We start from the raw sequence: 27,113 nt of genomic DNA on the forward strand, positions 1-27,113 counted from the left end.
AGGTTTAACAGGGCACCTATCATGTAAGAACATGACAACGTACCACGTTCATAGTGTGCTCGTTGCCGTTTCGCCAGCTCCACCTATATTAAATTTTGTATCACCTGACGTGAATAGATGATAAAGGTAAATGACACATCCAAATGTAATAATAATGACACGGAAGTCATGTACGGCATCATTTACCTCAACCTTGTAACGTTGTGCTGATTTCATAATGACATATCAACCTTTCGCATTCGTGCTTCGCATATCGTCGATTCGCACTGTACGTGGGATCTGCGAATTTTTTCCTGTACTTTCACTCCACTAATGGCCATGACGCTGAACACGAAGTATTGTTTGGGCCACACCAGTCCCAAAATATTGCATCTCAAGTTGTAATATCTTGACATTGACGTTTGTTTTTTAATATACAAACGGCTGTGAACCCTAGTACGTTCGTCATTTCATGGCACCAATTTAATGTGCATGAGGTGGTAGTCGTGGCTTTAAAAAAAGGGGGGAAGAGGGTTGAAATGAAACTTGAAGGTAGTGACCAGGTTTGGCGATAGCAGATGATATAGTGGAGTATTGTAGGCGTTGTGAAGCGTCTTATCTACTTGCAATTTCGATTCTGAAGAGCGTTGTTGACCTCTCGAGCACAAAGGCAGCTACAGTTTTCGATTAGAGTGTTTTATTGTTTTCTGTGGACCGAGGCGAAGTTATAAGGGCGGCGGCGCGGCACGCATCGCAAGCCTTTGTCTCCTGGCAGGATCTCCCCTTGGGGCTTACCGACATGAGGTTTTCCGGCATAATCGTTGCGCTCTGCTGCCTTTCTGTTGGAAGTGTCAACGCACGCGGTAAGCAGATTATTATCCCTTATAACAAGTACTGCAAGTAAGTTTCAGAAAAAGTGAATAGGAATAATTCATTCCCAGAGAAGACGCTCGGCAATTCGCTAAAGACATAAAAGACAAAGTGAATCTTGGTCATGCCCTAGTACAAATAATCAATACAAATATAGTATCGAGAAAAACTGCGACAGGTAGGCATAATTCATTACACAAAGCTGTCTGTAGTTTTCCAGGAAAAGTACATGGTGGCTACGTAACAGCAATAGTGTCACGATGCTAAGCATGAGGGCGAAGGCTCAATATCCCGCGAGAGCGCGTATTGATGCCAAGGCCTTTGCCAGATATAAGGTATTTGAAGAATCGCCGTTTTTCTTCAGTGAGTTCGTGGGGAATGTTGTGAATGATTTTCTTTCTCGGTTAAGTTCAACGCCGCTTTGCAGCTTCACAACAGGCAAGTAAGGACCAATGAAAAATCCTTGATAGAGTTGTCATTAGAACCGACATTTCGATAAGGGTTTTTTTATTAAAGGCACCTACTTCAAGAATACAAGATAACACTTTGGCTTTAACAACACGGTAACATCTCATGTTGAGAGATTTTTTATTTCGTCAAGCCTCATTTTCTCCTAAACTTCCTGCATGCTTGAAGTTGGGAGAGAGTGACTCGTTTTTAAGAAAGCAATTAGTGTATTTGTTGGACATCTACGTTTCAAAACTATACAGTATCATAAGAGATGCCGTAATGGAGGTCTCCAAAAATGTCGACCGACTGAAGTTCTTTAACGTGCACCTATCAGCTTGACTAAGCGTGTAGTCACGCAATATTGTCGACTCGTAACTTGTATCAGCAGTTCCATTCTGCATACCCAAAACTTTATGCAAGGTGTCGCCCACTGGAATGCTCCGTTCACCACTCTCAAAATATTCGCCACGTATATGGTAGCTGTGCGCTTATAGTGATTACCGTCGCGTTCTTAATCCGGATGTGGCCACACTATTTAATAATTGCAGCCAATGATGCTTGGATACTACATGGGCATGTTTTGGGGCTCTTAATTATTCTGGGTTCATCATAGTCATCAAACGTACAATGGTTAGCTTCTTCGTGCTGCTTGATTGTTTCGGTGTTTGGTGGGTTGATTCTAACGCAGCAGTGAGAAAGGAAAGGTGTGGCGTTAGTACCGATCTTATCGGCGGTGAGCCGTTGGTAGCTGTGACAAAAAACAAACAAACAGGACAGTTATGAGAGTGTTACATTTTGGAGCTCGCTTAGATGCTCGGTGTTTACGCAGTTCGTTCCAAATAGTCACGATTTCTTAGACACGCGGTTCTGGCATGACACCAGTGGAAATACGCGTGACAGCGGTAGCACATACTGCTTGAACATCAGATGCATGGCAATTTTTTTTATGTCGTTTTACTAGTACCAGCATTATAATGAATTGAATAAGCGAGAGATTGTGACGAAAAATGCGGGTAATTCCTTAAGTTTCTGTACGGTCACCTAAAACTCGGGGTGATATTGAAACGGCCGCTTAACCACATGACATCATCTATTTGGAGGCCTGGTATGAGTTAGAGTGGGACACAGAAGAGAGAGAGTGAGAATAAAATGAGGAAAAGGCAGGGAGGCTAACCAGAAATTCGATCATCTGGTCTGCTACTCTGCGAAGGGGAAGCAAGGCGGGAAAGAAGGCGGAAATCAAAATAGACGCACGAAAAAAAAAGTGAGCAGGGGTGCTAAAGCCTATTCTATAGGCCACAATCACGCAAAAAGTTCAATAAAGCCTTCACTGATTTTTTCTGCGAAGACAGATCATGTCGCCTTTCAAGCACTGTCTGTTCTGACAGGGGTCTGTCGTCAAGGCGAGCTAACGTAGCAGCTAGCTGCCGTCTTTGCACGCTGTAGCGAGGGCAGTGACAGAGGACGTGCTCTATCGCTTCATTGCAACCGCAATAATTGCAAGCAGCATAGAAATTGTATCATTCAGTGTAGAAAAAAATGCGAGGTATTTTTGCCATCGTGGCATCGGCCTGCTTCAAGGACAATGCTCGAGTGCACACTGCGAGTATCATTAAAGTGTATGCAAAAGTCTGCGGCTTTTAGGATGTCCAGTTCTCACGCCTCATTGCTCAGCCTTAGTGCCCAGTGGCTGCTACAAGTTTTCAAAGTTGAAGAAACATCTCTTCAGGAAAAAAAATAGATGGTGGTGAGGTGAAATAAGTAGTTTGTGCCAGTTTTAAAGACAAAAGTTGATTAACATGTGGGGTTTAACGTGTAAAAACCACCATATAGTTACGAGAGATGCCGTAGTGGAAGCTCCAGAAATTTCGACCACTTGGGGTTCTTTAACGTGCAGTCAAAAATGAGCACACGGGCGTACAACATTTGCACCTCCATCAGAAATGCAGCCGCCGCAGCCTGGATTCGATCCCGCGACCTGCAGGCCAGCACTCGTGTACCTTAGCCGCTAGACTACGGCGGCGGTTAAAGACAAAAGTTAAGACTATTTATTGGAGGTCGTACGCATGTTATTTCAGGCGTAAAAAATGGGTTGAGGTGATGTAACAATCGGAGGAATTTTCCGCCCCAAAACAACGTTGAGATTTTGAAGGGCGTCGTAGTGAAGAATTCCGAAAATTTCGACCATTGGGTGTTCTTGAACGCGCACCTAAATCGACATACACGGACTTCTAGAGTTCTTGCTTCCAATCAAATGCGTAACCATAGGACGCTTGAAGGGTTGCAGTAAAAAGGAAAATATAGTGATTATAGACAAACTCTTTTATTTGTAACGTCATTAGTCCTTTATTTGCAATAAAAAAGAAAATTCTACCAAATTCAGCGAAAAATCTTGCGATCAATTTGAACAGCTTTTTTTTTTAATCAAGTGGTGCCATTCCTTCAGTTCAATGGGGTTCCCTTAAGTCACTAAAGGCGTATAGCGCATAAAAACTATAGCAAAAATATCGCTTCCGCGCATGGAAGTACAAGGAAAGGTAGCTAGAAAGTGAAATTCGAGACACAAATGTCACAACATAAACAATATCTAGCGTCAGGAAACACAACTATGACGACAGCATTTGCCATGGTTATGTCATTTTGATACAAAATTTCATGACGAGCATTCTCGTCAGAGGAAGCGAGCGGGTCACAAGTTGGTCAGGCAGGACATTTGCGGTATTGTCTTTGCATCGGTGGTGCACCCAACCTTAATGCTTTCCTTGAAATTTCGTTTTCGATTATTGAAGTATATTAGAAAGGTGCAGACCAAGCTGGGATTTCATGAGTACAGATCTCGTCATTTTATCGGCACCAAGCAATGTCTGCCTAGCATGTGCATAGTCCTCAACAGTTCCGCCTTCGCTTCCATCCGATGATAAAGAGTGTCTCACCAGGTGTTGATCAGCCCCGCGTCTCGTAGAAAGAGCTATCGGCAGTACTTGTAGCCTCTCTGATTTACGCGAACTACCCCACGAAAAATGACGTAAGCCAACTTCGGTTGAATAAAGCGCCTGTCTTACACTCGTGGGCCGATTGTCGACAGGTGCCGAACGAGTGCCCTCCCAGACTGATCGGTGATGGCATACACCATTTGCGGCAACCCGCTTCAAAAGGAACAGCCACATATCATTATCGTTATCATCGTCCCCACAAGTCAATGAGCAACCCTTATGCTGAAGTGAACGATAGAATTGCTGTGAACTTCTACATTATATTGTTGGCCTTTGAGGAAACGTTTGTAAGAAGGAGTAAGTACACATGACTGCAAATGTTGACGGGAAGAGGGTGCTACTGCGAATGCGAACTTTTGCTTTCCTAGTACATGCTGCTTTTGATCCATACTGGACCGCTGTACTGGTGTGTGGCTACTGGCTAAAACAATTAATACCTAGGTGGAGGCTGTTCCCTGACAAAGCAATAAATTTCACGTAAATTTCGCGTCCCATGAACCATGGCTGCAGGGTGTAAATGTGAATTATCGTACTGTTTGGTACTCAATGCTTTCACTGCAAAATATCTGAACACGGTGACCCTGTATTAGCTACGCACCATCAGTTTGTGCTGCGAATTTCTATTTTCAGTGGTTATAGCTTTGAAGCTGTTGGTCAGTAGCTCTTGTCCCCAGATTCATTTGTTCTTTCTCGTTGGTCACAGAGAAAAGCAGTGCCGCCACAAGCAGCCGCTGCAGCCCGGAGCTGGCTTACCATTGCTACCATGACGTGTCCATGAAGGTTGTCATCGACCACTGGGTGCCGGAGTCGAGGGATGACCCGCAGTTTATGCCTATTTGCACTAGGTAGGTCCTTCGGAAGTCATAAGTATAAGTGCAGGTTTTCATGCCAAGGAATGCCTCAAGGAATCACAATGACGTAAAAGCCACATTGCATCGACAGTCGGTGGGCATCTCTGTTAGTGCTCAGATCTGAGGTGGCCGTTCCTGGGTGGAGCATCTGTTGTCATTCGTCGTAACCGGGATAAGAAGATTAAACGATTATTAGAAATTTCTAAAAGCTCAACTGAAATGGTTGAGAACCAATCGTCCAGAGCTCCACTGACTATAGCTGCAGACTGGGCCGGACCCGGGTTGGCCTGCTGACTTCCCAAAGCCTGACCCGAGAGTCACACCTCCAACTACCAGCGTGGTTAATGTGTGTAATTGTATGAACGCTGAGTTTGCCGCGACAGGACGTGAGGAACAGCTGCATATAACGTGTGTCAGTGTATGAATCCTACCGCACGAGGGACATTCAGTGAATGGAGGCTGGGACAGACGTCTTTGCTTAGGTGCCTTGAGCAGCGCAGTACTTTCCTTTTCCCTGTGCCGGCTTAATTAGTCGGGAACCTTCGCCTCCGACAACGTAAATAGAACCAACAAAAAGCCGAGTGAACGAACACAGCGTAAGATCGCTTGGCTCTCTAGCCAACTCTGGCTAAGCAATGATCATATTTTTTCACCGTGGTTGGCTGGATTACTCCTACTTTTTACGCCTTACAACAATAAAAATGATATATAAATATATATCCCCTTAAGTCGCGAGTTAGGACGCATTGTAAGAAACGCGTCACGTTCTCGTGGCATAATTTCAATCATTCAGTATTACATACAAAACAAAAAATGAAAGAAAGCGTTGTTCCGTGTGAGATTCGGCAATGAAGTAATGAGTGTGTAACTAATTATTTAATACTTCTGCCCCCAGTCAGCTTGAGTGCTTGCATAAAAAAATCCGCTATTAGGCCTGCAATGCTTGCACAGTTTGTTTTTTCCCGGTGACTGCTGTGGGAACTTCGAGGTGTAGTTGCCTCCCACATTTTCATTTTGCGCGTTTTTTCGTTCACCAAGCGGCTTCTCGCTGTAAACACGGTGTCCTTGGTACCCTGAAAAAGCAATTTACTTTTACGAGAAAAATTATTTTGCTCTTTAGCGTACCTTGAAAGGCACTTCAACTCTTTTTTCCATGGTCATGACTCCTCGGCGACCCATGTCTTTGTGTCACACGCTTATGAAACTATCTCTTTACAGCTGCAAAGAGTTGCCGCTTCAACCCGAGTGCAAGTATTACTACTCGGGTTGCTTCGAAAGTGAGAAGCGACAGTTTCGTCTGCATGAGCAGGGCTACGATTATCTGCGCTTCTTCAGCAGGAGGCTTGACTCCTGCATTAGTGAGTATTTTTCAATGCTTAGCACATCTTCTGGCCGCATGTTGTGTGTTCACTTGATGGCGTCGCGTTCTAAAACTTGGTTTCCGGCATGAAGTCCCAATTTTCACCCTAAAAATCTTGTAATGCTATTTATGTTTACCGAGCTTAGTTTTAACTGAGCTAAGACATAGGCGTAGCCACGAGATGGCACACTGAACCCGTGCCTCCCCCCACCCTCCCCCTCCAAAATTCTTTTCTCCCCATGCCACATAGAGCGAAAAGTGATCAAAAGTGACCACTTCAACACAGGTTCGCCCCCCCCCCCCCCGCCCCCCTATAATACAACGAGGTGTGTTCACTGAAAAAAAAATTGATGCCTGCACCCCTGAGCTCAGAAATACAAAGAAAGCTGCACCTGCGAAAAAGTTGCTTCAACAAGCAGCTTCAACATTAACTGCCTTTTCTCAATATAAAACGAGCCACGCATACTTTCTATGTTTTCACGAAACATCAGTCAGAAAAAACAAGATGTTAATGAGTGCTTGACTGTGAACGCAATCAATGCTGTAATAAAACTGCTTATGGGGACAATTAGCTACGCTTCATTTTGAGTTATAGATCCTCCCATTAGAATTCATGGGAATTTGTGATGGATGGAGCAAAAAAGAGAAGAAGGAATCTTCAAGATATGCTGAATTCACGCATTTGTGAGACTAACCCCCGTATTCAGAAACGCTCGTGACTTGAACATGAACTTGACTTGAAACCATCTTCAATTCACGGCGTTTGAAACGCATCTTTGCTGTTTTTGCTCCCTTGGAACCGCCTAAAGACATTGCGCTCCAAATGCGTTTGTGCTGCATTGAAGTCGGTGGCAAGTCGAGTTCAAGTCAAGCAGCGTTTCTGAATACGGGGGTTAGTCTCTTTGCCACGAAAGCTAGTCTTCGAGAACAATATTCTAAGATGATTTATATTTGGGCTAGTTATTACTTAAATTTCTTTGCTGTGGCACAAGATACATCTCATGAGAAAAAAGAAATAGAAGAGAAAAGGATTTCTTTCTTCTATTCTGTTTTTTTTCCATGTAATGTAATTGCAACACATGCAGTCTAACGTACTTAACCGATCTTCGAGGTTTTCTATGGTTGTAAAACAATACGACATGAAGGAGTCGATGGTGGCCTGATAAAACCCCGTTGCAGAAAAGCGTCAGTGCTTGTGATCGTTGTTTCAAAAAGTAAACACAGGCTTCCTGAGTGAAGCACGTGGGGTGTATGTTGGTTCTGGTAGTGCCAGAAATAGAGATTCTGGTAGAGAAATAGGGAAATAGAGATTCTGGTAGTGCCAGAAGTAGAGCCCACCGCTTGAGTGCCTTGCTAGGTGGAGCGCGTGTTGGTGGCCCATATTGCATCCCAACTGCAATCCCTAACCTTGCTTTGGCTTTTTGAAAAAAAATATTCCTTAGACTTGCAGAAAAGAGGTGGCTACTTAGAGTCTCGACTCAGCAGGTTAGTTAGCGGCTGAAAAATAGGATGGGAGTCACCTGTGAAAAATTTTCAGTCACCGAAGCTCCTGCAACCTTCTTTTCGGAATGCGTTCGGAGTAGGGAAATCTTCACTCACACGCAGCCGTGATTTTAGCAACTTGATGCTTTGAAGAATGTCCGAGGTTTGAGCTCTGAAAGTGCATTGATGAAGCTTTAGGGTAAGGCCGTGTTCATGCAGTCGGTAAGTGGATGTCGAAACTGTGCTTTGTGTTCGAAAGTGAGCTGTAAAGAAAGCCATGAATCGGCGAAGAAACCGCGCTGAACACCGTTATTGGCTTCGTGTTGATGTTTCCTGGCAGTGCTCGCCTGCACGCGCTTATTTCTTTTCATATTTTTCAACGCACTTCCACTACCAAGAAGAGCTTCACAAGTTCAGCTTAAACAATTTCTGCCTCGCTTTTAAAACTTTTCATCTTGGGCTTTTCACTCGGCAAGATCGGGTTATGTCATTTTAATCAGGTTCAACGCCTGTGATTCATCCTGGGGACCAAGCACTTTCGCAAGTGTCACGCTCTTTAAACATCTTCGTCCCATTTACATGAAGAGTGCTGCTGCTGCAGAGTTATTGTTAAAGATGAAATGCCTGTAGTTCTAATAGGTACTCTTCCTTCCACTTAATCTACATGTGATCTACCGGCTACTGATGAAACCTCAGCTTCTTGCTTTCAGGTCGAGTAGGCTGAGGACTGCGAGCTTCGTAGTCATAGCTGTTCCGCTCCAGAGAGGTCTGAATCTCTAACAACAAAATGTACCCGAAACATCGAACGGAGTTCCTTGGAGTCCGTATGCTTGTAAAGGAGCGGTCTCGAGTTGGCACCCGCCTTCACTTCCAGTTGCACCTTTTCCATTTCTTCGCAGATGAGCTGGCTCTTTTCAAGTGCTTTGAGCCACGAAGACTCATTTGTCTGGAAAATCTACCACGCGAACCACCCAACCAATGTGCTAGACGGGAAATGAACTTCGACTGTCCTCGATGCGTTGATGGAGAGCTCGTAATCATAGTCGTCTCGGCCTTGTAGTTCACCAATATTTCAATGTATTCATTGAGGGATAATTTGTCTTGAGTGGGTCACTTAGCTTGGAACGTGACTTGGAACTTCGCAGTCAAGGACTCTCCGCTGATATTTTTTTCGTTATGGCACACAATGTATATCTATATGGATAGGAGTGTTCTTAGGAACACTTCAGCGTGTACTTACTGCACGAATTGTTCGACGACTGCGTCGTGTCGCTCCAACAAGCCTGTTTTTGTCAGCCTGTTTTTCAGTTTTTATGGACGTGTGAATACGGAATCACGGTTTTTCCAAACAGCTGTGTTTGCTAGTCTTTACGATTAATCACGTGTCTCCTATATCTCTCATCAGTCATTCCTGGCAAGCGCACCGTGGACTCGGGTAAATGTCGTTCGCCAGAATCTGTGATGACCCCTGCTACTAGTGGCCGGAATGACTGGGGAATCTGTGAGATGGTGTTATCATCGCTGATCGTTTCGACTGGCAGAGCACATACCATGAAACTAAAGTCACACTCCAGAAAGACTTTTTGGTGACTTGGGTTTTGTAGCATCCACCAAAGCACTAGCTGTGTCAACCGCTACAGTCCTGGAACTTTCATGTTCCTTACAATTTCTCCTGACATTACTTGCCAAAGATGGTCGGCTCCGCTCAACAAGCTGCGGCCATAATCCGTCTCTTCATCAAAGATTGTTTTTGTCTGCTGTGAACTTGCCTTTAAAACGCAGCTTCTGATGGAAGTTGCTGTCAACTTTCGGGGAGACAATGTCGTGATAGATAACTTAGACAACAACAGCCCGCACTATGGGTGTGTCGGAATCGTGTTGGCTGCGCAGGTGAACTTCTACCACATTCGGTCTTTCCACAGTACTTGGCGATGCGCAGCCAAGCGTGCTGAATGACACTCGAATTTTTCCCAGTAGCTTCAGCTGCAATTTTCCAATGAGATCTTCTGGGATGTATGATCTCTGGCTTTTGCCATCGAGAATCCTAGTGTATCTGGATCTTTTTCCGTTAACAACGAATGCGCGAAAGGTCTTTAGGTGCACTCCAGGGTCCATATTTGTGCAAGCACTCGTAGAATTCTTGCCGCACTTATCAGCAAGAATTTCACATATCGAGAAGAGAGGGATTGGTGTCGCTAATGCGTGAGCCATGGTTCTTTGATCCGCAGAAGAAACACTATCTCCAGCTGTTTCATGCGCTCTGCAGTACAGAAGCAGTGCTGGTTTAGCCGTGTCGAGCTCTATGATAACAGAGTGTTTTCTTCGACAGGTCATGTACGTACGGTTCACACTCCTGCCGGCTTTTCATTTCGATAAGTATGAACAAGAGCAGCTGTTTTCAACACCAAATCGAAGTCGATGAGGTTCACGCCGATCAGGAACGATTAATTGCAGTCCTCGCCCCCTGCAGCACCACGCGGTTGAGTGGGAGGTCCCCTCGAGTCGTGCGATGAAGAACGTGTCCGCACGAGGGGTTTCGGCACCACAATGTAATGAAAGCTATGAATCCGCAAAGAAACCACACCGAACACCGTTGTCTGTTTGTTTCTTTGAAATTGTGTCTCATACCCACTCACAGGGGCAGGCTAAGAAAGCGTAGAGTACTTTTTCTGTGAGCATTAAAACAATGCTCGCACTAAGGAACGCCGTTACGATGATGATGATGGCCTAAAAGCTTAAAAGAACGCTGCTAACGGTTCGATATTCTTCTTTTCTGGCAGTGAAGATGATGACGATTTTCCTGAAATTTTAGCACTTACCCACTGTGGGGGATCTGGCAAGAGTCAAGTGGATCCTACAAAATAAATTTATGATTAACATTTTGTAAGAACTCGAATTGGTTAGTGATGAAATTTTTATTGTAATGGTAATTATGAAGGATTGTAATCTTAGCTTGCCCAATTTTGCGTCGCCTTCCAATAACCTACACGCGTTTCTTTCTTTTGAACTTTTTGAACATGAACTATCTGCTATTTGCGTGAGTCTCGACATTACATTGCACCATAAGTGACCTGCTATGCGCCAGCATTCTCTGGCTGCATGATAAGTTCACGACATACGCGCTACTACTCAAATTACCTCAAAGACGATTATCCACATTGGAACGCATGGTTCGAAGCAAAAGAATATGGCAGAGTGCTACTTTTGGTTTGCTTCGCATGAAATAATTACCACAGAGAGTGGGTTCCCAGCAGATGTACAAACCAAAACATCTGTGAACAACAAAAAGGTTATCAAAAGGTAGGTTGCACGAATAAACAAAATAAAAGGGCCACAACAGCGAACACGAACACTAATGGACCAGTCAATGAAAGCGTATGACAGAACAAAAGGTTGCCAAAAATAATATAAAAGGCTGTAAACTAGAACAAAATGGAATGCCGCCATTCGTAATTTCATCCTATACACACTGCTGACCCAGTCATCAGAATTTACTCCGTAGATTTGTTGCTTATGGTGTCAGCTAACTTATGCGAACCGTCAACATTTGTGATGTGTACGTGCTGGCTTATTTTCGGGAAAATCAATCAATAAGCCCTCCAGCTATGACTCATCGCTTCTGGGGTGCGCTGCTGTGCAATCTAGCCAGCTACTTTTCTACACTTTATTCTCAACGAAGCATCATCATCATCACCATCATCAGCCTAAGCCCACTGCAGGACAAAGGCCTCTCTTATGTTCCGCCAGTCAACTCGGTCCGGTGCGTGTTGCTGCCACGTTATACCCGCAAAATCTAATCTGCTCACCTAATGTTCTGTCTCCCCCTCACCCGCTTGCCTTCTTTTGGAATTCAGTCTTAGATCCTTAATGACGAGCGGTCATCTTGCCTTTGCGCTACGTGCCCTGCCCATGACCATTTCTTCTTGCTTGATTTCGACTGTGGCACCCTTATGACCCGTTTGTTTCCTGATACACTCTGCTCTCTTCTTCTCTCTTAGGGTTACACTTGTCATTTTCTTTTCCATTGCTCGCTGCGTCGTGCTCAATTTAGGCTGAACCCTCTTTGCGATTCTCCAAGTTTCTGCTCAGAAAGTTAATACCGTTAAGCTGCAGTTGTTACATACCTTCCTCTTCAGGGCTAGCGGCAATCTACCATTCATAATTTGAGAATGGTAGCCGAATGTGCTCCACCACATTCTCATTCGTCTAGCTACTTCAGTTTCGTGGTTAAGCTCCACGGTTCCTACCTGTCCTAAGAAGACGTGCTCTTTTACAACTTCAAGTGCACTACTACCTATCTCGAAGTGCCGTTCGTTTGTGAGGTTGTTGTACATCATTTCCGTTTTTTGCTGATTAGTGTTAAAATCTATCTTTCTGCTCTCCTTGTTATTTCACTAATCATGAATTGCAATTCATCTTCTAATTTATTTTTGTCATGTCGACAGCGAAGAGAGGCAACGGAACATAGATGTAGTGTATGAACAAAATGTGCCTATTTTAGAACAAATTTTAAGTGGAAGATAGCTCAGCAATTTTTCCGAAAGTGAGCCCCCGCAGGCATTCCTCAGAAGCACGCACACTGATGCTACGGGTTTTTCAGTATCTCAAGAGTAGGATGTAGTTGATAATTGCATCGAGTCACAGATCTGCGCGCCTTTATACGGTCAATGATGAAGTTGATTCTGGTGTAAGGAAACGAACATCATTTCAGTACAGTGTCATCGTGTCAATTGGCAGGGGGACACGTTATCACGATGACAATAAACATGCATGAATTCTTCCCACTGAAATTTCTCAGTGCGGTGGGCCTTTATCTAAATTTTTTTGATTTTGTGACTTGTCTTTCACTTCACTTTCCTGTTCAATTGTAGATTGATTCGCTGTTCTTTTTGACCTCTTTTGCATCACTCGGCTCCAAGTGGTGTGTAGTTTGTGCATGCAGGTGCCACTTTGATTTATCATTTGCGTGATTCTAATGCTTAAACCCTCCTACCATGTCCTTTTCTTTCTCGCACCAGCTCCCTATTTTCTTCACATCTGTGTGGACTTTAATGAGTTGAAGAACTGTGCTTTGGAGAGGCCCCACGTGTCTCAGCGACTCCGTGACTTCAGGAAACAAAGCTACGCGTGAGTACTTTGATAATCTTATAAATAATTATTGTTGGAATTTATAACATCCCAAGATCACTATATCAATATGCGAGACGCCTTAGTGGAGTGTTCCAGAAATTGCGACCACCTAGTGTTCTTTAACGTGTGCCTAAATCTAAGCACATGGGCTTCAATCAGTCTCGCATCCGTAGAAAATCCGGCCGCCGTGGCTGGGATTTGATCCCCCGGCCTGCGACTCAGCAGCCGAGTGTCTGAGCCACTAGACTACCGTGGAGGGAAGCTGAGTATATCAAGTCCACCGCACAGATAAACAGATTAAAGCTATTTCGCTTGTGAGCAGAGCTGTGATATAAATGTTGCCAATGAGAGCCGTTCCTTGACTTTAGCACAATATTTCATAAATGGCAGTCAAGCAGTGTATTTCCAGAATTTAGATTTTGTTTAAAAAGAGAACAAAAGAACTGGAGCTCCTGCCTTGTGAAAATGTTGGCAAGTGAAATATTGCCTGACGCGACACTTTCTTTCCTCTTCTTTCTTTCCTTCTTTGTTCATTCTTCGTTACTTCATTCCATCTGCTGCGCTCCTTCTTTCCTTCTTCGTGCCTTCTTTCCTTCCTTCTTTCCTTTGTTTTTTATTTTCTTTTTCTTTCCTTTCTTTCTGCCTTTTTTTCTTCCTTCTTTCCTTTGTTCGTTTCTTCTTTCTTTTCTTCTTTCTTTTCTTCTTTCTTTCTTCCAGGGCCAAATTTTTGTATACTAGCATATTCTGTACATTATCGGGTGCCATATTCTTCACGCAAGACGTCAGCACTGAAGTTTGGTATTCAAAAGGCTTCCATAGGAGCACGACACCTGAATTTCGTTCTAATGAGCGAGAGCCGATAAAAAAGGTGTAGTACTGCCCCATAAGTAAAATGATTATTGCTACTCGTTGATTGTAACAACCAATAAGTAACGTAGGTCATGAAACTTGTTGCTTTACTAGCAAGATTACAATGCCTAATTATTTGACGACGCGTTAGATAGTCAAAAACGAGACATAAGCCAGTGCACTAGTTTACGTCATTACTATTAAATTCTCGTCAATTTCGCCATCTTTCAACACGAAAGTGTTTCATGCCGGGGTCCACCAAGACTTCAGTGACGCATTTCCGTCATGGAAGTGCTGTCACCGAAATTCACGCGATCAGACGGCAAAGAAAAGAAGTTCAGTCAACATGAGTCAAACCCTTGACCTTTCGAATCACGACAATGGAGGCCGGTCACACACTCGGCGTCACGTTTACACGACTTGAAGGCTTTCCAAACGCGTCTTTCAAATCTCACACTGTGCTCTCACATTGCTCTTGGTCGGCGGTGTGGTGTCGCCTTCTGGAAGCGATAAATTGAAGTAGTGCATCAAAACCGCGGTCTCCGTGATTAGCTCCTGCAACACATCATTGCTACGCGTCCCATTTGGTGAGTTTTCAACAGAATTGCAATTTTGACGACGCCTTAACCGCGAGGCAGCGACAATAGCCCAAGTGTCAGCCTTGCTTATAGCATCAATCCATACCACAAATAGCTCGTCGACGCGCGCCTACCCAGCCTGATTTCCACAGCTCGTTCCTTGCTTAAGCTCGTCCCCAAAACGATCGCAGCTGGGGTACAGGGGGAGGAGAGACATGACGCGCATTGCGTTTCTCTCTAGCACACTCACTGTATTCAATAACTTTAACACGCCGCGGGATGGTGACTGTAGCCCACTTATGCGTCCAATGAACGACGATAACCTGGCTGTCGAAGCCAGAAAAAGGGAAGTAAAAAGATGAAGAAAGGGGCAGAGCAAGAAAGAGACAGGAGGGAGAGAAATGTAATATGAACCTTGAATTGGCTGCAGAGGCGACGATGATGATGATTATAATGATGAGGATGATGATTGTGATGATGATAGCCTATATGCATGGCTCACACCCACTTTGGAAGATGGGCGTTCGCGCACGCTCGTCGTCCTCAAAGAACACAAGTGTGCTTGTACTACCTTGTGGGCTGACGAGAAACAAAGACAGTGTTCTAGTAGCACCTCCTTATTTGTTTATTGACTTATTTATTTATTACTTCTTTATTCACTCATTGATTTACAACAGCAGGACTCTTATGCACGAGGTTGGGCACGTGTTGTAGATAGAAAATCATCATCACCATGTGACGGCATGCAATATCTTCTTGTTTGTCGTCATCAGCTGCCTGCTTTGCCTCGCTACCAGAACACCTATGCACAATTCCGCGCCATTGTAAGGTTTACCGAGTTTCTGTGGCACGTACAGTTCGACGGACGAGCGGCTACCTCGTTTCTGTTTATAAAGTGGTGAAGAGCGGAGCTGTGACACATACGTGCGAGGAGTATTAATCAATATAGTCTTTCTTGGGCTACTTCCACGCAGACATTTTGGTCTATCAGTCTGCCTGTCTTTCCGTTGGTCCTTCCGTCCAATTACTCAGCCCCAGCGAAAGATTACACCTTTGCTCAACGCCCACTCATCTTGATTTCATGACGGCGTTCATACATGTGAAGATTGTATATCCAAAAGCAAATATTACGCTTATTTGGGGCACAAAATCAATACGTAAGTATAGGTAGTGTGCCTTCCTAATTTTAAAATGCATAGGTATGTAATTCTAAAGGCCGCCGTGTTTATTATGCTGCGCTTATAATGCGACAGCATGAACGAAAAAGCAGATGTTTTCTACGCTTTGCTGAAACGACACGGTGCTACCACCCTATAGTAGCTCTGCGATTAAAAAAAAACAAGAAAAACTTTCGTTTCTTCACAATCATGCCAGATGGCGCCATACCAGACGCAGTGCCTCCCGATAAAGGACTATCGTCTTTCGACGTCTTTTGCAGCAAAGCACGCAAATGTGCGGCCAATTCTTACAGGACAGCTGTTATGCTCAAGGTTGATTATTAGACATGTGGTGTTTAATTTAATTTAATTTAATTTATTTAGATATGTGGGGTCCCAAAACCATCATATGAATATGAAAAACACCGTAGTGGAGGGCTCCGGAAATTTTGACCACCTGGGGTTCTTTAACGTGCACCTAAATCTAAGCACGCGGGCCTACAACACTTCCGCCTCCATCGGAAGTGCAGCCGCCGCAGCCGGGATACAGATATGTGGGGTGTAACGTCCCAAAAGCACCATACGACTATGAGAGACGCCGTAGTAGAAGGCTCCGGAAATTCAGACTACCTTGGGTTATTTAACGTGTGCTAAAATCTGAGCACACGGGCCTACAGCATTTCCGCCTCCATCGGAAACGCAGCCACCGCAACCGGAATTCGATCTCGCGACCTGCCGGTCAGCATGTTATGCTCAAGGTTGACCGCGCGTGTCGCTTGCTTGGTCGCGATTCGCCTCTAATGCAGTGCGAAGGATTGGCGATGAACCAGTGGTTAACTTAGGAATAGAGTGTGGAATTCACACGAAAAAAGAATAAAAGAAAACCTATGGCTGGTAGAGTGGCGAATATAGAAGTTTTATTTTCCGAAGTATACTTCATGCACTAATACATTAAGTGCAGAATCATACAGTTGTATGCAGTGAGCTAATAAAGTTATGAAAAGCTGAAGTTGAAAATTTTGAATGGGAATAATTCAGCAAGAAATTTATTTTGCGTCGCACAGAAAATCTATAAATTCTTATACGACTACGCAGATGTCCCTGTGGCTCAGAGAAGAATCCCGAAGAGAAAGATTATTTTCGAAAGAGCTGTTCCTCGGTTTGTCAGAACAACTGGAAATGTTTTAGCTGAAGAAACAATGGGAAGTTAGCGAAAAGTGATGAAGGTTTCTGGCTCTTTATCGTAAAAGACTAGTGGAGATGGCACCAAACCAGAGCTGTCAGAGAAATAACAAATTACCATCATCGTGAAAGGGCATCTCTTTTTCACTTGCGTTTTGTGCTTACCTCGCAAAATACGTGAGGACATTTTTCTAGCACAGGATGAGATAACTGTTACTGGGCGAGTACTAGAACGAGTACTAACAGACAAAAAGAAAAATAGATAAAGAATCTTACTTTCACCTCCATATTTTTAACCTAAGATAACTGACCACCCTCTGAAATCAAGAGTAGTTTTTTGCCGAACCAACATTTACCACTACTTATTTTTTTCCACTCACAATCTACCAGTTGAATCGGCTGCCACAGGAGATTGCAGGCGGCTGCACTGAAGCATCTATCAGGAACATATTGCTGCTGTCATAGCTGCATTTTTGTTAAGATCTGTTTTAGGGACGAAGCTCTTAAGGCATGGGTCTTTACATCTTCTGAGGTATGTAGGTGTAATTGTAGTTGGTAGCCTTCTCTAGTTTAGTTTTTGCAGTGTTCACGAGATGGCGGTAGCTGATGCGAGATAGTATAGAACGCAATGGCGGTACTTGGAGTGCTCACTAGATGACGGTACTTGCAGTTGATGAATAGATACGAGATAATATAAAACTAGATGGCGTTACCTGTAGTTAATAATCAAAGATGCGAGATGTTATAACAGGAGTGATGTCACATATGGCGAGTGTCATTGGTGGAAGGCAATCGTTCGATTTAGTGCGGCGACGTACGCTAGGGGACGCGTTGTAATAAAATTCATTCGCTGTTGGCACGTCGTGAAGCTGCGCGACACCGATACCAGGATCCTGCCGTACGAGAGCGGGAGGCCGAAGTGGCACGGCATAAACATACAGCGTATCTCACGTATTTAAATGATTTTCAACACGGCGAATTGCACGGAAGATTTACAGTTTTTGAACAGTTCTTTTTATGCAAGCGTATGTTATACGGTGTATTTACCCCCTGCAAGAATGCCCTCGGGTGTTGCAGGTATTTTTAATAAATACATAGGTAACATAAAGATATGCATAGTGTAAAGAAAAAGAAATGGCCCCATACAACCAGTTAAATACCTAGTTAAAAATATTTGCGTGGGCTAGTATAGCCAGGTATAAGTGTAGTCTGCAAGATATGGGAAAGAGACAGGCGTAGGGGTAAAATCTATTGAAACCAGATCCAGCTAGATGCCCACTAGCTCTTATGTGATCCCACCTTGCGCGACTTGGAGCAACTCAGAAGGTATGCGATGCTGGCTTCTCAATAGCACGTCTTCAGCAGGTTTCTCTGTAGCGCACGTGGAATACAAGGCAAAATTAAACCACATGTAGACACACTGAGTGCTAACCTTGTAAGTATATGTGTCCATTTCCTCCTGTCTTGAACGTCGGCTACAAAAGAACGCCACTGAAAGCTGCGCTAATTTTGTTACTAGAGCTACACTGGCTGATGTTGAGCGCGTTACAGCACTATAAACAAAACAACCCTTTTCACCCACGCCTTTAATTAATGCTGAAACAGGCCAGCTAAAGAGCTGCTAACATCGACGTAAGCAATCGCATGCGTCGGTATAATCTTCCTTTTTTTTTGGTCTTGATGACAACCCCAAGGAAACATGGCAGCAATCGGAAGATAAAGTTAAAGCGTTTTGTTCGACGCAGCTCTCCTTGCCGCTGCTTTCAAGCAACATCGAGAGAGCCCACCGTATCGGCACCTTTACGGCCAGCAAAAAACGTCCTGTTATTGTTAAATTTTCCAGCTTTAAGGCTAAAGACGGGATTATATCTTGTGGACCCAAGCTGAAAAACACCAATTATGCGAATAGAGAATATTTCGTTGCCGCCACTCGCTTGGCCCGCTCCAAGCTGCTTAAGTACATACGTCCCGCCAAATGCGCTTTTAAACTGAAACTTGATAAACTTCTTGTAGGTAAACGTGTTTACTATTACGATTGTGTCAGTGATACCGTTGTAGAATGCACCCAAGATGTCTCTGCTGAGCCTTCACCTACTGAACCATCTACAAATGCAAGAATTATCACTGATTGACATCATGTTAAGGCGTCCACGACCTTGCCACGCTATCGGCCCTTACCATACCATCTTTTTTAACATCGCTTTCACGAATTGTCGCAGCGTAATCCCCAAACCTGACCACTTCCATAGCCTAATCATAGAAGTTGATGCAGACATCGTACTCTTAACAGAAACGTGGCTACATCCTGACATTAGTGATAATGAAATACTCCCATCTAATCTGAACTTCAGCATATATCGTCGTGACCGGCTGTACCGGAGCAGGGGTGGTGTTCTCGTTGCTGTCCGCAATACCTTGTGTTCCGCTTTTTTATTCCACGACGACACCCTCGAACTAACATGTATCTGTGTGCGAAACCGCACAGTTACGGCTGTACTTGGTATCTGCTACTGGCCTCCCGACAGTCCGAATTATTTCTGTTCATTACTCGAGCGCGCCTTAACTAAAGTCGAAGAAAAACTTCCCGATGCCTCTATCTTTTTGTTTAACATTAACTACCCTTCAATCAGCTGGCCCCTCCTCTCCACTCCAAACGCCTCCCCAACAAACGAAGCTAATGAGTTCATCCACCTTACTCTAGACTTTAACTTGCACCAAGTCATATCATGCCCCACCAGAGGGAACAACACACTAGATCTTTTACTAACCACGAACCCGGATGATGTAAATAGTGTAACGGTGTTACCTGGTATCAGTGATCATAGCGTTTTGCACATTTGCTTATCCTTGCCTCTCATAAAGAAGTCACCCGAAACTAAAACGATCACAGATTACAAAAGAGGAAACTACGACGCCATAAATATGGGACTAGCACAATTCCACGAAACCTTCCGGCCTTCCTACTAAAATCGTACCGTCAATGCTAACTGGGAACTGTTCAGAAACAAGCTCATAAGTCTCAAAAATAAATTTATTCCTACTATTCTTATCAAAACCGACTCGCTCAATCAGTGGTTTACTAAACGCCTAAAAACTTTACTCAACAGAAGCCCCGCAGCAGTGGTCTAGTGGCTAAGGTACTCGGCTGCTGACCCGCAGGGCGCGGGTTCGAATCCCGGATGCGGCGGCTGCATTTCCGATGGAGGCGGAAATGTTGTAGGCCCGTGTGCTCAGATTTGGGTGCACGTTAAAGAACCCCAGGTGGTCTAAATTTCCGGAGCCCTCCACTACGGCGTCTCTCCTAATCATATAGGGGTTTTGGGACGTTAAACCCCACATATCACTCATTGTGCTCCGGGCTTCTTGGCGTAGGTCCTGGACATAAATGAATGAACATGCCTACCAGAACATCTTTAGAACTTGCATTTTTTGTTCAGGGTCAGTGAACACTTTGCAACTGGCGATTAGCGCCGCGGACATGTATTACCTGTGTTCACTTGGTTGATAAAATAGAAGGAATGCCATCGCCTTACTTATGGAAGTAGCTAACGTGGTTGCTTGGGTGAGTTGGTACGACATGATTCACATGCCAGACAGACTGCCACCTTCTGTCTGCTTTTTTCCTTGTCCCTCGTTATTGGCGCTGTTTTTCTCCGGAGCCCGGAGCCCTCCACTACGGCGTCTCTCATAATCATATAGTGGTTTTGGGACGTTAAACCCCACATATCAATCAATTACTCAACAGAAAAAAAAACTCCTATACCGATCAGCGAAACTACGCAACGATACCGACGCCTGGGAAAAATATCACCTGTGCGCCGATCAGTACATGAAAGAGGTAGCTGAAGCAAAAGCTAAATACTTCTCAGTGGATCTGCTATCTATCCTAAAATCGAATCCTAATAAGTTTTGACGTTTGCTTTCACCAAAGTCAAGTAGCAACCAAATCGAACTTGTTGATTCAGGAGGTCAACCGATAAACAGTGAGGATTGCGCATCCGTCCTTAATGACTACTTTGCATCAACATTTAACCCCGCCAATAGCACTGCCGTCTCGCCCTCTCCCTTCAGTTCCCCTCGAGAACTCTCCCCATTCGACATAAATCCTGATTGAATTTCTAACTTAATTTGTAATCTTAAATCTTCTTCATCGGCTGGCTGTGACTGTATCACCACCAAGCTTTTGAAAAACACTGTCCACTATTCTAGCCTATTAGTTTCTCTAGTATTTTTGCAATCCTTAGAGCTGGGCACCGTTTCAGATGAGTGGAAAAAAGCCCAGATTATACCGATCTTTAAGTCAGGCAACCGGTCAATCCCAGCTAATTACCGTCCAATTTCTTTAACGTGCATTTGTTCTAAACTATTTGAGCACATTGTAGCATCTAGTCTCATGAGCCACCTTGAATCAATTAATTTCTTCCATCCACTTCAACACGGCTTTCGCAGACATTTTTCCTGTGATACCAAGCTCGCCGAATTTACGCATGACTTACTCAATTCCATGGATAATAACCTTCAGACAGACGCCATTTTTCTGGATTTTGCAAAAGCCTTCGACCGCGTACCTCACAATCACCTGATTCGCAAGCTAACTTCTCTTGGTATTCCTCCGAATTTATTAAGCTGGATTAAGCACTTTTTGACGGGACGCATGCAGTTCACGTCAGCTAATAACTGTCAATCAGCATTTGCTAAGGTAACATCCGGCGTGCCGCAAGGTGCCGGTTTATCGCCCCTTCTGTTCCTCATCTACATTAATGACTTGCTGGCTTACATTAAATCTAATATCCTACTTTTCGCTGACGATTGCGTCATCTACACCGTCATCAATAGCCCTGCCGATGCTAATAAGCTACAACGCGACCTCGACTCAATTGCTTCATGGTGCAATAAATGGCTCATGCCCCTAAACATAGATAAGTGCAAATCATTATCATTTACCCGTAAGCGTGCCGTACTTGCCAACATATATTCTATTAACGCCGTGCCCATAGCTTCCGTATCATGCTACAAATATCTTGGCGTCCACTTGATTTCATCGCTATCTTGGACCACCCACATCAATTCCATCTGCTCTACAGCATCCCGTACACTCGGCTACCTTCGACGCAACCTGAAGTGCGCATCCCCCGACGTAAAAAAACTAGCTTTCATCACCTTCGTACGACCTATTCTTGAATATGCTTCAGCAATCTGGCATCCTTCACAAGCCTACCTAACAACTAAATTAGAGTCCATCCAAAATAACGCAGCTCGCTTCATATCTTCGCAATACTCACACAAAACTAGCGTTACCGAGCTGAAACACTCTCTTTCTCTTCCAACTCTTGAATGCCGCCGCTTGATCACCCGTCTATGCCTTCTACACCGCTTCTACTATCATCCACGCTCAAGACATCAGTTGCTCCTATCTGCTCACAGAACTTCATCGCGCATAAATCACAGCAGGCCCATTGCACGCTTAAATGGCCGGACGACAGCATTTATCACCTCATTTTTTCCTAATGCAATAGCCCTCTGGAATGCGTTACCGGATGACTCCGCTTCATGCGCCGACAGGGAAACGTTCCGCGCAAAACTGAACGAACATTTTTTCAAGCCTCTCTCCTGATAATATCAACTACTTCGTGTTTATCGCCAATCATTTTAGAATTGTACTTAGTTTTGCTCTGCAATTGTTTAACATATGTAAAGCATAGTGTATTCTTTTTTATCTTGTTCTAGTTTGTTCATGCGATTTCTGATTCCTGTCTCCTGTGTAAACTTATTTGCTTTTATTCATTTTTTTTCTGTTGAACATTGTACCCTATCTTGTTACTTGTCCCCCCTTATGTAACGCCTTCGGGCCTTTAAGGGCGAAATAAATGAAATGAAAATGAAATTTTGCGTGGCTTACCGTGAGCTGTTCTGCACAAGCGCGAGGACCAGTGACGGCACACGCAGTACAGCTGGCGTGCTGGAGAAGTCCTTGAAGCTACTGGAGTAACGTGTCACTAGCAAACCGGCACTTGACTCACGTGATCTATCACTCGTTTGCCAGTCCGTCCATGCATCCGTCCGTCCACCCATCTGTGGTTCGTTCGCTCGTAGTCCATCCGTCCGGCCACCATCTGTAGTCCATCCGTCAATCCATTCGTGTTTGTGCATTCGTCCATGCATCCGTCCATCCATGGTTGGTTCATTCAAGGTTCATCTGTGCGTCGGTCTGTGCGTTCGTAGTCCGTCCGTCCGTCTTTCTATAGTTCACGTCACGTATATACTCGGAAAGCCAAGCTGCCTCTGCAATTTTTTTTTCATAGTGGTAAGGATATAGTGTGCAGTTATGAGGCCATGTTCAAGCACATCGTTGCCCTTTCCTTCCCTTGAACAGGCTAGTTGAAGACTTCACCGCCTGCGTGGACAGAGCGTTGGAAAGGTGCGACAACGATACCGAAGCCGATAACCTGAACTTTGTCAAGCTGGTACTGACCGCTACCAGCAACCTGAACTGGTTCGACGAGGACACCGAGCCCGAGTCTACCACAACTTCAGCGACAACGACAACGTCTACAGACGTACCGTCGACTTCTAGGTATACTAAGATGACGACTAAGGAGACGGCTACATCTGGGACCACGGCCGCGTCCTTGCAGTCCCATGAGCCGACGTCTACCCCAGTTGCGACCACAGAGACAGGCTTCACGGCTACTGCTAACACGCCAGAGTTCACGAAAGCCCCCTACAATGCCGCTCCGTCGGTGAATGCTATAGGAGCTCTTGTGCTCGTCACGGTTGCCTTGCTTCAGGTGTGAGAAGTCAGTTCTTAAGACTTTTTAAAAGAGCATCACCGCAACGAGTGTGCAATTTGCAAAGCGGTAATCATTAAGAAACTGGAAGGAACCCCCGTTGGCATCACTTGGACCTGGTAGAGGTAGTAAAACTCTCGGGTCGTTTCATGAAATGAAAATTGTGAGGACGCCCGGGACGTCCTTGGCAGGCAGAGGTTACGCATCCGAGGATGCTGCCTGAACTTGAAAAAAAAATCAGCGCTTTGGTTTAGCAGCAATTGTAACTTGTGCTTGTGACTATGAACGAAGTATTTTGCCTATTATAAGCGGCATGACATTCGAGACCCCTTAACAGACCGGGATTCAGATATCAGCGCTCATGTGAACAATTTTGGTAGTGAGTGCATTGCATTGCGCATGCAATTACAATGAATTCGATCAACGAGATGGTAAACTTCAGCAAGCAGCTGAAGTTCAAGTTTTCTTTCTCGAGGTATTACAAAACAGAAGAAAGTATACAGAAAGAGGTCTTACAGTTGAAGAACTGTAGCGGGACCTCTCGTTATCAATTACAGAACAAGTATAAATATGCAACAGTCGCGAACAGAAATATATAAGAAACTATCATATTGCTTGAAATGATAAAGGTACACGTTGGAGCACAAGATTTCGTTGCATATAACAAAAACGAGAAAAAAATACACTGAAACGATAGCGATTACAAACAACGAATGAAAATACAAATAAAAAAGTTCAAGCTCACTGTAAATGAAGAATCAGTGGTATTTACGAAGAAATCAAATAAGCTTTCAATGATAGTTGGTATTATGACTGTCAAGGTGAAGATTTTAAAAGAACGGGTAGATCATTCCATAGTTTGACGCTTGCAAAATTGACAGTTTTTCGTAGTTGCTTGATGATTTTGCAAGTAAAATGTTATTTTTGGAAGAAAACTTAAATTTATTAGGGGCGAAGCTCCTTAAGACTTCACGATGTCCGCCGTCTCCCGTCTCTTCATAACACGTCTTCATCTGTCTGACATTTCTGAACCAATTTCCATGTAACCTTCAACTTATAAGCAACAGAGGGCGTTGGTGGTAACCGTTTTGCATGTAACCTTCAACTTATAGGCAACAGAGGGCGCTGTGGTTAATTGTACATGTTATGGCGCCGCTGTCAACGCTATATATATATAACAACGTTCCATACCACACATTCTCTTCTCTCATATTGACGAAGACGAACGCAGGAAAGCGTGACGTGCTGAGTATCAGCGACGCCATCGACGGGAAGCTACCGCGGTGACAAAAGAGAAGGAAGCAGATGCAAGACGGCGAAGGCGACAACAAAGTTCTGCACCACAGACTAGGGCTAAGGAAGCAAAGGCTAAGCGGGAAAAACGCCAAGCTGACGCGCAGTTGAGACAACTTGAAGCGGATGCAAGGCGGCTATACCGACAAGAAAATTCTACACCGGAGATGATAGCTAATGAAGCTGTGATTATGAAGTGAAAACGTAACCCGGAACTCGCAACCTCACATCAGCTATAAAGAAAAATCACTGCTATATCACAATCGGTCTCAGAACTATCTCTTTGAATAAAAAATATATAAGTATCACAACCACAATTAGTCTCAGTACTATCTCAACTTTAATGAGAATAATCACCTCCGAAAGTTTTGCCCCATAATTATCCTCAAGCAGCTTAAAATGCAGCGATTTTTTTTTCGATTATCAAGACTGATTCGACCAATGACATGAAGTAATTGCTGATTGTTGAGCATGCAATAGGTGAGAATACCGTAGTTGTAGGAGTTAAGCTTGTTTAATGTGAGCAGACTTAACTCGGTGACTCTGGAGGTAATGTGGGCGTTGTAAGAAGCCAAAGTGATAATGTGAACATTTTGGATGTGTTGCAAAGGGGCTATATGACAGTGATATGTGAGGCCCCATGATGTTATACAAGAATCTACATGACTGAAAATAAAAGCAGAGCTTAATGTCGAAAGGGTGTGCCATTGAAAGTAGTGTCTCGCCTTTAAGAGGACCCGGACGCCGTATGTGGTTTTCTTCTTTAAGAAGTTAATGTGAACGTTAAATTTCAAAGGTGAAATAGGTCAAATACTTAGATGCGACCTTGCTGGCGAGTAACAAATGAGCGAAACAATCATGTCGTAATGTTCCCCGGCCGGATTTCTGGCGAAAGGGTAAGTGTTCGTGACAGTGTGTGTTCTGTAGAATAAATGAGAACCGGAAACCGGAGGTGTTCGCGGTGTGGAAGCCATGACATTGCTTTTACTTGGCGTCTCGCCTAATATCGTAACGTACAAATGGGTTACTATCTTGACTTAGTGTCTCGAAATGTCTTTTATGCGATCCAAATAAAATATCACATAGAAAGCATGCGTCACGGATTGCTTTTCCCCCATGTAGTTTGAATTAGAACACAGCATCACTGCTTTAAAGTGATCATCTTGTAAGAATGTTACAGAGCCCTAAAGTTTAATCTATGCTTCAGAAAGTAAGGGTCGCATAAAGAATGCGTTCATTCTTGCGCGCACAATCTGGTCTTTAGATGGTAGTTACCGTAGCCCTCATTCTAAATAAAAAATATGTTCATGCCATATTATACAGCACAGTAAACTACATATCGGTGAAATTGACACAGGAGGTGCACGCACGCGTCAAACCATATACACAACAGAGCGTATATTGTAAAAGCGATGGACGTGGATTCGCCTGGGCTTCCACCGCAACCATCGACGTCGTCCGCAGCTACCACGAGAAAGCGTACGGGCCACCCGAGCGATGCCGACAGCGAAGACGACTGATTTACTCTACCGCCAGGGACGAAAGCTCCGATGAAGGCGACTTCGTGCCTGTGACAAGGCGGCAGCGAAAAAGAAGACTAGTGATGCCGTCTCCAACAACAAGTAAGAATGTGACGACGACGAGAGAGCCCACAATATACACAATTCTGTTTGTGCCGGTCGATGCGGCTCATAGTCTCAACCGGCTCAATCGTCAAGTCACGTCTAGGTTTCTTGAGGAACTCGCCCAGGGAGAGATCGCGGATGTAAGGATCAACGGCCATAAGAATATCTTCGCCGTAGACGTCACTCAACGAAGCACATTGGAAGTGCTGAGCAACGTCAAGATGTCGGATAACATCAATGTTCGCTCATATATACCTGATGGCCGCGACTCTACGGCAGGCGTCATTTACGACGTCGACATTTCCATCAGCGAAATTGACTTTGCTGCTCTCATGAAACCGGTGTCTGCAGAACTTCCTATACTGCAAGCTCGTCGCCTTGGCAAATCACGCTGCGTGAAGCTCGTGTTCAAGGGTGACAGCCTTTCATCGTAAGTCAAGGTCGGCCATTTTCGACACACAGTGCGACCCTTTGTACCGAAGCCCCTTCAATGCCGGAAATGTTATAGATTGGGACATGTCAGTGC

At 44.3% G+C, this 27,113-nt stretch overlaps 1 protein-coding gene across 1 annotated transcript; it reads left to right on the forward strand.

Moving 5' to 3' along the window:
• Positions 1–717: 717 nt before the first annotated feature.
• LOC119164703 (uncharacterized) lies at positions 718–25,659 on the forward strand. The gene is made up of 5 exons (XM_037416917.2): positions 718–842; positions 4,996–5,137; positions 6,362–6,501; positions 13,004–13,112; positions 23,255–25,659. The coding sequence occupies exons 1-5, from the start codon at positions 779–781 to the stop codon at positions 23,673–23,675; spliced, it is 876 nt and encodes a 291-aa protein (XP_037272814.2). The 5' UTR covers positions 718–778; the 3' UTR covers positions 23,676–25,659.
• Positions 25,660–27,113: the final 1,454 nt, after the last annotated feature.

This window comes from Rhipicephalus microplus, chromosome 9, assembly GCF_043290135.1.
Source record: "Rhipicephalus microplus isolate Deutch F79 chromosome 9, USDA_Rmic, whole genome shotgun sequence".
Lineage (NCBI taxonomy): Eukaryota > Metazoa > Arthropoda > Arachnida > Ixodida > Ixodidae > Rhipicephalus > Rhipicephalus microplus.

What these genes read in the sequence shown, in the direction of transcription:
- LOC119164703 (XM_037416917.2), top strand. Translation starts at nt 779, where the DNA reads ATGAGGTTTTCCGGCATAATCGTTGCGCTCTGCTGCCTTTCTGTTGGA. An exon ending in GAGGCTTGACTCCTGCATTA is followed by an intron (nt 6,502 to 13,003) that starts GTGAGTATTTTT and finishes TTCTCGCACCAG; the next exon opens with CTCCCTATTTTCTTCACATC. An exon ending in TTCAGGAAACAAAGCTACGC is followed by an intron (nt 13,113 to 23,254) that starts GTGAGTACTTTG and finishes TCCCTTGAACAG; the next exon opens with GCTAGTTGAAGACTTCACCG.